The sequence below is a fragment of the Dermacentor albipictus genome, chromosome 4 (genome assembly GCF_038994185.2).
Source record: "Dermacentor albipictus isolate Rhodes 1998 colony chromosome 4, USDA_Dalb.pri_finalv2, whole genome shotgun sequence".
NCBI classification, from domain to species: Eukaryota; Metazoa; Arthropoda; class Arachnida; order Ixodida; family Ixodidae; genus Dermacentor; species Dermacentor albipictus.
In genome coordinates this window covers 148,863,030-148,874,389 of record NC_091824.1, presented here as the reverse complement: position 1 = coordinate 148,874,389, position 11,360 = coordinate 148,863,030, and the positions used below count along the sequence as shown (strand labels likewise).

The 11,360-nt window shown below is 43.8% G+C and overlaps 1 protein-coding gene across 1 annotated transcript in view; it reads right to left on the bottom strand.

Moving 5' to 3' along the window:
- Positions 1 to 917: 917 nt before the first annotated feature.
- Positions 918 to 11,360, bottom strand: part of Mcm6 (minichromosome maintenance 6) — a 33,100-nt gene continuing 22,657 nt past the window's right edge. Inside the window, exons 15-17 of the mRNA XM_065432160.1 lie at positions 10,970 to 11,330; positions 9,135 to 9,298; positions 918 to 3,004 (exon numbers count right to left, since the gene is read on the bottom strand). Coding sequence (XP_065288232.1) covers positions 2,888 to 3,004; positions 9,135 to 9,298; positions 10,970 to 11,330 — 642 coding nt within the window. The 3' untranslated portion in view covers positions 918 to 2,887. The remainder of the gene's footprint in view (positions 3,005 to 9,134; positions 9,299 to 10,969; positions 11,331 to 11,360) is intronic.

Sequence of the window (11,360 nt, the reverse complement as noted above, 5' to 3'; positions counted from 1 at the left end):
AGAGACTTCCAAAAACAAAATTCGCAATAGGGGGTCAGAAAATTTGGTTATGGAAATTCAGCATGAGTTTTCTTTTTCTTTTTTAACCTAGGTAGGACATCAGGCAGTATAATATGAAGAGCTAGGTGGTGCAACTCACCGCCCTGTTCCAAAGGGGACACTCACAACATCTATCCATCCATCCACCCACCCACCATCAGAATTTTTTCTAAAGCTAATAGCGTTCTTTGGTTCTTTCGGCCGTTTCTGTGGTTGGTCGGCAGTCAGACTTCAAAGAAAATATTCTTTCTCCCTCTTTCTCTCATTTGTTCAGGTTATTGGCCTGCATTGACGATCATCTTGCATGGTTCCTGCACAATTTTATTGCATACATTTTTTCCATTCGGCTTTAAAACACTTTTGCAAATAGATTTTATTGTTTTCATAGAACTTAACGCAACATTTGCAAAATTGTAGAATGAGCACAAATTTGCCAGCTCTAGGAAAAATTTGGGAGTTGGCAGGTATGGACAAGTTGCAGCATTGTGCACCACCAGATTTGAGCCTAATTGGCACAAAATAGCGTATTCTTAATTCTGAACTAAGGGAAAGTTCATTATATTCCTTTAAAGGAAATTCTTGCTTTGTTACAAGAACACAAAGAAAATATTCAGCAGAGTTAGATCGATAGATTACAGCAAAACCTGGTTAATTCAACACCTGCTAATTTGCAAAATTGGATAATTTGGACTCTAGTCCTAGAAGGCATATGCATTATTTAATCGCACCAAACTCTCATTAATTGGGACGTATTTGGCCGCAAAACTTTGGAGTGCCATAAATGCACGAGGTAAAAGTGCAAGAGCGGCGCTAGCGTCCAACTGAAACAAAGTGGCATGGTCCGCATAGCTGCATATCACTGGAAAACAACAGGAACGTCGGAATTCTTTGCGTTTATTTGTCTTTATAGCCCTTCTTACGTTTGCCGATGCACATGACACAGCATTGGCCGCGCCTTTTTAGAACTCCATAGTCGCCATCCGTGATCACGTCAATAGTGCCCACGTGCTCGGTTCTGTCCGCAACGGTTGCGCTTACTAGAAGTTTTATTTTCACTTATGCGCGTTAGCCGCGTGCCTTTCAGAACCGCGAAGTCGTCACCCGTGATCAGGTCAATCACGACCGTGGTTAGGTACACAGTAGTTTCATTTTGACTAAGAGTGCGTTGGCCACACACCTTCGAAACAGCGTATTCAGCATTTGTGATTGCGGCATCCATAGTGACCACGGTTTCATCCACAGCGGATGCGGCAAATCGCTGTTCAATTTTGACTCGGTGCATGTTGGCTACGTGCTTTCAAAATTCCATGGTTGCTATCCATCCACGATTGCACCAACAGCGGCCACACTTTCGTTTGCAGCGGTTGCGTGAGTAATAGTTCGTTTTCACTCAGTGCAATGTGCAAGCGATACAGCAGTCTGCATGCTGGTATCCAGCCCGCCCAATAGACGGGCGAACTGTGGCTGACCAGCTGACTAGCGAAAAATAATCTGGATGTGCGCGCTGTAGCAAAAGGCACATCTCGGATGATGACCACGGTTTCACTGAAAGGCATGCTGCTTGTTATTCATCAAGCTGAAGTACAAGCACAGTTGACAGAAACCAAATCCTGTTGATACTGTGCAGTTAGCAATGGCTGGTGATGTAGAGTGACTACTGTGCCCTAATGCAATATTATCACAAGTTGAGAAGGTAACTCTTCAATTCTAACATGTAGCTGTAGTTGAACAATTAGAATAGCCAGCGCTGATGTCACAAGATGCTTTTTTACAACACTTGAGAAATTCATTGTGAATTTGTTGTGAAGTGCTAATGCCAGCTGTTTTACGGGCGACCAGGACCTTGTCAGGCTCTTGCCTTTGTCTTGGCGCCCTCTTTTTATTGAAAAGAAATAACTTTTACTTTCACAAGGGAGGGACATACCATGGTCCAAAACAGCTGGTGGCAATCCGATCTTCCATTTTCGTCATTTCCTTGCTTACAAAAGCTTTTTTCTTGCTATGAATGAAGAAGCCTAATCTTTCAGAATGGCTTTATTTAATATTTTCCTTTAGTGTTCCTTTAAGATTAAATTTTGACGCTTGGGTTTCTTTGGAAATTTAAAAATAAATTGCGATTATACTTCCATTATATTTACTATACCTAGTTATAAGATGTTTTGTATAATCAAAAGTTTTACTGTAATGAGGTGCGACCTTAATTACATTTATGATGCACAAGGCAGACATATTTAGTAAGGATTTATAACACTTGTGCTTTTTACAGTCCAAATAAAGTAAATACATTTCAGCTCTTTCTTTGGAGGTACCTTTAGCCACCAATACCACCGTAACCTCCGAAAGTATCTTGTGTGCATAAAAACACCACTGGTGGCATAAAATTATGATGGCAATGCAATACAGAACTTGATTTGTGTGATGGCACTGTTACTGAATAAGCTAGTTAACTTATGCATGACATCACAAACACAAAGAACCAGCATTTTTTTTACTTAACATAGTAACTTGCACAAGTGCTCAACAGGGTACGTTAAAAGTTCCAAAATGACTGTGCAAAAGCAGAGTATTGTATATAAATTCAAAATGCAATTAAAAGTTCACTGACACGAATGCCAGTGTTCACAAACACTGGACTGCTAAATGCAGACACCAGCCATAATCAATGCCCTTAAATGTGCAAATACATATAAAAAAATATGAGGATGCTGTGGCCCAGTCTCTTGAAAGTGTGGGCACTATGCAGTACAGTATATATACACTTTGTACATGTGAACAAGCTGCTGCATGTCCCCAGTATGGCATGCCATAGGCGAAAGAAAAAAATGTGGGCAATCCTGAAGAGTGCTCTTCATGACAGCTCAGGAACAAAGTTGGGGTGAACGACCAGGATGGGGTTTTCAATTCCTTCACCATCTGCTTCTGCACCTTTCAGGCCACTCCTGGAGAGCTCAATAAGAATATGATCCTGCCAAGGAAGCAGAGCACAACAATTAATGCTAGTTTTCAGAACATGCCACCTTCCAATTTTCATCACAGTACCCCATTGTGGGAAACCAATCGGCAGCAAACAAGACGTTTAAAAGGAATGCGACACATATTTTCAAAACTTCACCACACACACATTTCTTGCATGTAAAAGGGTGACACTTAAAATTTTTTGTTTTTATTTCATACTAAGCTTGGTCTCGAAATGTTATACTTGGCGTTGTTGGGACGCAAGTATGCGTGGAGAAGAGAGACGACTTGACGGCGTGAATCCCAATCCCAAGTGTCAATTGGCTTCGTTTTTCTTTTGTTTCAGCCCACCTTGGCACTGCTTGCCCTTCCCTTTCCTCACCATAGGTGGAGAGTGGAGATGGTGGAGAGAGAAACCAGTTAGGAGGTGCGCTCGCGGCTCGCTCTTGCCTGCACATTGTGGCCTGCTCACAGCCGCTACAGCATCATCAACATTACTATGATGTCATCACAAAGAGCTAAATTTGCTGATGTCACAGAGCAATAATGACATTGCTCACAAAATTAACGAGATTGCTCTGTACGTTTTTTTTTGGGTGGGGGGTGAGTAGGACTGGTGCTTTTGTGTGGCAGTCACGGCGATTGCATGAATGGGGAGAGGCAGTGTATGGTAAAATCTTGATGCATTCATCCCCTAGTACTTGAATCAAAGCTGGTTTTAGAAGTAAGCATTATAGTAAAGTACTAATGGTACTCTGAAGATTGCCAATATTTTATCGAGGTTTTAGAGAGCTTGCACCTTAATCAACATGAAACACACAAAAATGACATGCATGCTCATTTATCCTTTTCTCAGGGTCTGCATTTCACCCGCTAACAACTTAAGAGTTACCGCTCAGCACAAAACGTACCTGCATGATTTGGGACTTACTAATATGTTATCGCTGGTTCTATCCGTTGTGTATGTTCTCGTAAAATATAGTGTAATCAGATTGTATGCGCAACACAAATTGTGTGGTACTTTCTAGAAGGCACATGGGCACCAGCAATTACCCTGGGACCTTCGATGAGTCATGTATAAAAGACACACGCTTGACACAGATAAGATTTTCCCTGATCAGAGACTGTGCTTGCTGCTATCACTGTGCTTGACTCTTGCTTTTTTTTTTTTTCTGGGCATAGGTTTGCCCAATAAAGAGTTACTTTCGTGATTCACACCTTTCGCTACTGTGTTCACTGTCACTAGAATGTGACATATGGTGAACTAAGTTGTTAGCAGGTGAAATGCAGTACCCGAGACAAGGATCAATAAGCATACGTGTTAACTGCGACAGTCTTGGGTGGACTGCGAATCAATCTGGAAAAAAGCTTCACACCATGCATGAGGAAGCGAACTTTACTGTCCTCAGACATGTCTGGGTCAGCATGGTAGAACAGGAGGATCATCTCTTTCATGTAGATCACAATGTTCTCCTTTAGGAGCTGCGCATGGGATTCCAGTATCGCTTCCGCCCTCTCTTTGCAAGATGACACCCGTGAAGGTGTTTAAGAAGGTGCCAAGAAAGAGGTCCCACATAGTCGGGGGTGGACTCAAGATCTTTGAACCACACCCTGAGCATCTTCGAAGTAGAAGCATACGTGCTGCAGCTTGTCATCAAAGTTCCAGTTGTTGAATGTTGCAGCCTGTTGAATGTTTCCAGCCAGTTTTCCAGGTCTTCAAGCGATGATCCGTGGAAGGTCGGTGGCTCTTTAGGATGTTGCAGCACGATGGGGGATGCTGGGGCTACCTTGTGGTTGTTGACTTGGCCTTCATTTCAATGGTCTTCTCAGGAAGTGGTTCATACTCTAGCAGCAATCCTTGCAGCCTGCGGCTAGCTCGCTGGTCCGTGGCGACATCTGGTGCATGAACACAAAGCTACCTCCACCAGATGTCACATTGTAGTGATGGAGAGGAACAAGGTAGTGAAAACTGTGAATTGCAAAATTAACTCCTTATTGGGCGAATCTGTGCCCTGAAATAACAAACAACAGTCAAGCAGAACGATAGCGCTGAGCGCAGTCGGTGATCGTCGAAAATCTGATGTGCAAGTCAAGCACGCCGGGTTTCATGCATGACTCGTTGAAGGTTCCAGGATAACTACTGGTGCCTGCGTGCCTTCCAGAAAGTACAGTGGAACCCTGATTATACAACTGTCTCGGGAACAGGAAAAAGCGTCGTAAAATCCGAACATAAATCATGCCTATAAAAACACTAATTCCGCGTGAGGGATTTACGAGAAATTCAATGTAAACTACTAACATACTCTTGCAGGGCTTGAGAACCCAAATTACCAAAAAGGTAAACGCAATAAGAATTAATGCTGCAGTACAGGTACCAATCAAGCTTTATTAAAACGCACCTTTACAGCACTCCACTGCCCACTACCGCGATCCCACCAGCTGGCGCAAGCTTTAAACAAAGCCGGCAAGTTGGGCAACGTCCAAAAGGAGGTCCTCTACGGCGTTGTGTGAACAGATGAAGTTCCGGATGCCGTCTATGTGCCGTAGCACCTCAGCGAACGTGATAGGCACAGGCACGGCATCTGTGGCGGCGGCGTTGTCCTCGTCCAATGTCGCAGCTGTGTCGGCACTAGGTAAAGCCTCTTCAATGGCATCGTCCAGCGACACCTCGCCACAGATCGCAACGTTGTCGTTGGCCTCCATGTAATCGGAAACCTTCGAAATCGGCGGCGGCAAAGCCTGCACCGGCCTCGAGTGGCATCGAGGTTGTTGCGTCGCCAGCAGAGGAGGCAGTCTCTCGCTTAAAGCCACAGTGCTTGAACGAGTTAGCAATTGTGCTTGGTGACACTGCGTTCCACGAACTGGCAATAAAATGCATGGCGTCGAGCACAGCAATCTTTTTTTTCCGACTCGCTGCGCTCCATAGCTGCCAGCCGACGCTGCACTAACCGCTTCCGGTACCCTTGCTTGATGCACTTAATGATACCAGCATCCAGCGGCTGCAGTCAGTCGGCTTGTGCAGTTGGGCGGGAAAAAAAAAACAACCTGTATGCTCCTCAGACTGGACCTATCGGGTGGGTGGCACGGTGCGTTGTCCACGAAAGCAATATTTTCCTCGCCTTAGCACCCATTTTGTTATCCAGCTGCTGCAAAGAATTGCTGAAGAGCGAAGATGTCCTTCGTGCCTTTTTGTTGAAGTTGTAGCTGCACGGCAGCGTCTTCAAGTTCTTAAAGCACCATGGCTTTGCAAACTTTCCAACAACGAGCATGGGCGGCCTCTCGGAACTGTCCTCATTAGCACAGAATAGTGCCGTTACACGCTCTTTACTACGCTTGCCACCATGACAGCTGTCGCCCTTAAACGCAAGGGTTTGCTTGGGCTGCATGTGGTAAAATATACCGCTCTCATTGGCGTTGAAAATGTCGCAGGGCTTCTATGCAACAATCACCTCCGGCAGCGACTCCATCCACTCGTTCACCATTGAAACGTTCACGGAAGTGCTTTTTTCGCAGGAGCGGTTGTACACAATCCTTTTTCGTTTTTTAAAGTGATCCAGCTATCCGTTCGATGCCTGAAAGTCGTCGATACCTAGACGCAATGCCTCAAGGTCCGCCTTTTCTTTTAGAATGGCGCCGTAAACGTTGATCGCAGAGCTCCGTGCTTATTGCAGCCACTTGACGAGAACTTTTTCTAACTTCTCATGCTTTCCTTCTTTTTCCACTTTCTGCTTGAGCCCGAACTTCTTGGCATTCTGCAATATCACCGCTTTGTTTGCCAGGATCGTCTTAAGTGAAGATTTGGGTATCTTAAGGTCTTGGGCAATGCTGGCTTTCGTGGCTTCGTGCCGCTTTTCCGCTTCTCAATAATATTCAGCTTATCGCCGAGCGACAGGACTGTCTGCTTTTGGGACATCGTGCGTCGCATTTCTCCACACCAATCAAAACTTCCGCTGAACGCTGGTCAATAGGATTACAATGAAGAACACGTGCGATAAACCTAGGCCTCTCCGCGCTACCTTGTCGGCGATCTGCTGCTGGGAAACTGTAAGGAAAGAAACGCTTCCCCAACGCGACGAGAGGCGACGTCACCAAGAGGAGAGGGAGAAAGTGATCGTGGAGAAGAAAAGGCGCTATTTCAGCACAGCGAGCGTTGGGGGCGGCTGCTGGTGGGGGGGAGAGAAACGAACGATGAGACAAGGCAGGGCTGGAGCAAACCGGTCGAGCGGTGTCAAGCGCTCCGCATGTGAAGAGACGAAGCGAGGAAAGAGACCCGTGGCACTTTTCTTTCGTCCGCCGTTCCTCCCGCGCTTCGCGAGGGTCATCGTATAACGCAGGTCAGGCGTAAAATTGCGTCGGATAACCGGGCTTTTTAATGCATTGCTTCTATGGGGACTTCACTGGGACTGCGCTAATCCATCGTAAAACCCGGGTCGTCGCAAAACCGAGGGACGTATAACCGGGGTTCCACTGTACTACACAACTCGTGTTGTGCATACAATCTGATTCGGCGAGAACATACAGAACAGATAAAATCAGCGATAATGTTTGAGTAAGTTCCAAATCGTGCAGGCGTGTCTTGCGCTGAGCGATTACATTGAGTTGTTAACGGGTGAAATGCAGTCACGGAGAAAAGGATAAATAAGTACAGCTGTCAAGATCATAAGCTGTAATTGTCAAGTTCTATCGACATGAAGTTATGAAAAGTTAAATACGTTGTTACAGCAAAGATTTTTTAAATATCTTTTATAGTATTGAAATTCTTTATATCAAGGTTTAACTGTAGAGTGAGGGTAGTACCAGACAATGACTGATGCGAAGAAACCTATGGTCATTCAGCTATCAGAGTGAGGTTGACCTCTGCTCAAGTTGCCAGGGGATGGAGCTGGAATGCATGCATTGTACTTCCACTTATCTGTAGCCACACCATGACAATCGTTCAAATGCAAACTGACCAGGTCACATTCAAGCTTATGTGTGTACAGTACTGCACTGATAAGCTTTTCTGGTCACTTCTGAATGCAGAAATATTTTATGGCAAATCTTATTTTGGCTCTCAATTATTTGGACATTTAAGTGGTCCTCCTCAATTCAAATTACTCATCAGTGACTGTATACTGGGCCACCTGATCAAAACAACATATGATACATGTTATTGGAATGAGGCATGAATGATTTTTCCCTAGTCTGTGTCAATTCTACTGCTCACTCCCTTAGTTCAGTTCAGTTCAATTTATTACATTAAAAAGACCCCTCCAGGAGGTATTACATAAAAGGCTGGGATTACAGAATAATGATGCAAGAACATTAGACATGGGATGCCCATAGAACTCAACGAGCAAGCGGCAATGTTCAAGACGTTTACAAAGTGAATTTAGTAAATGTCAAAAACTTGGGAGTGCTGCCGTTAGGCCAATCTTGGCTTAATGGCAACATTTTTTTCGGAAACGCTTCACTGAGTATTTTTCGGTACGATTCATAGTCAGATACACTCTCTCATCTTCCCTCATGGGCGTAATAATTACCGTAACATTCCTAGGAACTAAGAAGGGTTAACAGAGTTTGCTGGCTCAACATCTCTGCTAACAGAAACCTCTTCATGGATCTGAACATGGTATCTGTTGCAAGTGCCACCTGCTTGGATGCAATACAACATTAACCACCATGTATCGCTATTCCGCTAGTCACTGTTTCGGTCAACAACAAAAAAAAAAGTGCACACGGAATTCATTGCTGTTTTAAAAACCTATCAACACCGATTGTTGTACATAATACTCACAACTTTTACAAAATTAGAAAAGTTGGTTTTGTCTGGCCACAATGAACTGCTGCCTGATTGGATGCAGTACAAGAAAAAAAAAAAAAAACTAAACAAACAGCAGTACATTGACAAATAAACCTTATCGCAAACACATGAAAGTTTAAATTAGCAATGCAAAAATGGCAACTACACGCTTACATAGAAAAAAAAAAGTATACCAGGCACCAGCTTACAGCTTAAGAAAGCCACGGCGCCAGAATAACGTCACCGACAATAGCACTGGCGAACTCTGTTTAAGAACCACAGAGGACCTACTCACGCACATTCTCTAGTGTTTCATATGAAATTTTAAAAAGCAGCTTCAGGCTAAGGGAACACTCACCCGGTTGACAAGTCGGTCAATAACTTTCTCCACAATAGTCTTACGCTGGATGAGCTCTTCCTCTGTCTCTATTTCGCTCTCAATTTCCTTCAGGTACCAGTTGATCAAATCCATGCGCCGAACACCACCATGATCATCAGCTGCTGCCCCTTCCTGCTCTGCGGCTGTTGCAGCAAAGGAAAGAAAGACAAAAAGACCAATGGCACTGAGTTCAGGCCAGCCACACTTCTACATTCTTTTGCTATATTTACTTCTGCGGAGAAAATTAAGTTACTCAACAAGACCATTCTGACTCGACTCTCCTGCAGTGCAAACAATAATTTGAAAATATTATACCACAAGTGAGCCGCTGCGTGGTTTCATAACCAATTAACACTGCAACAACACAGTGCGCTGAGAATGATAGGCTACCATGACTAAAGTAGGTCCACATACCAAAGCAACTAACTGGCCTGTCTTTATGAGCCATTTCAACTGCCTTTCATAACTCGGACTTGTAGTTATTACATTATTATGACAAATGAAGGGCGTCCGAAATGATCACTACGGAGTAAAAGTAAACTTGAACTGTGATAGAAGACCTCCAATACATTTTTTTATGGGACCACAGCTACAGAGTGCACATTGCATACGTCGGTTCAGTCAAATCTGTTCCAAGTGAACATCGGCACATCAGAGCCGACTGCATCTCCCCATCAAAACATTTTGTGCTCCGAATGTTATTCCTTGTAGTCAACATATAGCTATAGCCCACTGCGAGCATACAGTAGTCCCAAACAAAGCGAGAACTACGGTGCATTATATCGAAAAGTCTGTTGTAGGCTGATTTCTTATAACTAGGGGTGTGTGAATACTGAACAGTAGATTTTGAATCAAATATAGAATTGAACCAAGATTTTAAAAAACTCTATACATTGAATCAAATATCAAATAGTAGAAAAATTTTCATGGAATTTAATGCTTACAAAGGGCAAGAAAATACAGTGCTGCTCATGCTCAGGAGTCTCCAAGCATTGAACAAAAATGAATCTAGCAAGCTATCAGTAACTTGGGTACATAAAAAGGTATACAGTACGACCTACTCTTATCAGAGGGAACACCGAATTAGTAGGCCAGCACTGATTACAACTCGGTTCTAGTATATGAAGGTCTGGAAAATATTTTTTTATTGATAGTCTTTCTTTTTGATAGTCTTTCTTTTGAACAGAATCACGTGTGTTTTATCTCTGAAGCAAATGAATTAGTGACATCCTGCTGTACTGAATACCAATAGGGTTCTCAGTTTAATAGCGTACCGGTTTTGTGGCAATCTTTTATTTATTACATAAAAAGTTTTGCTGTCAAGTTTTTCTCCAGAATTCAAAAGGGCTATCCCGACTTTCGTAAGGCCAATCTGGGTAACAGATGAAATGACTGCGTCATGCGACTCTATCACCACTATGTACGTAGCCCAAGCCGATGGTAAAGAGCAGGCACCACCCACATTGTTTCATTGTCAGGTTTGGTGTGATTTGCCACCTGTCAAAGACTGAAATCTAGAGGGTCATGGCAAGTTCGAGCATGAGGGGCTCCGGGGTGCATGCCACACAAGTGCATGAGTCTCTAAACCGAATATCATGAATATTCGAAAAATCAAATAGTATATATTCAATTTGAAATTCAAATTATTCAAATGTTCACTATTCAATTTGATTCAGTAATATTCAAGCACTTGTACACCCCTAGTTAAAACAGGCACAGACTGTAATAGTCAGAATGTTCAACAGCATGCTTCAAGTGCCAATATGAACCAGGCTTCAGAGGTTGCAAGGCATAAAGAAGATACCTGCACACACCTTCCATGCGACTCTCCTCACGCAGCAGATGTAACACAAGCAGGTTCGCTGTCTTCTTGTAGTCCTCGTAAGATAGTGTCAGTGCCTTCTGCTGAGCAGCTGTCAAGTGCGGCTTCTTGGCATCCGCTTCCTTCTTCTTGTGCTTGGGCTGGATGATGCCAATGTCACTCACATCGTCTCCTTCGCCATGTGCCTCCCCATTAACAGGTGGCTCATCAACCTCCATGGCATCTGCATTGTCTTCACCCTCTGCCTCATTCTCTTCCTCTTCTTCCTCATAAAGGTGGATGTCGGGCTGCTCGACACGAATAATGGACTTATTGAGTAGCCGATACGCTTCCTTCACGTGCTTGGGGAGGACCTGTGAGCAGTTGTTGCCATGGAAAAACCA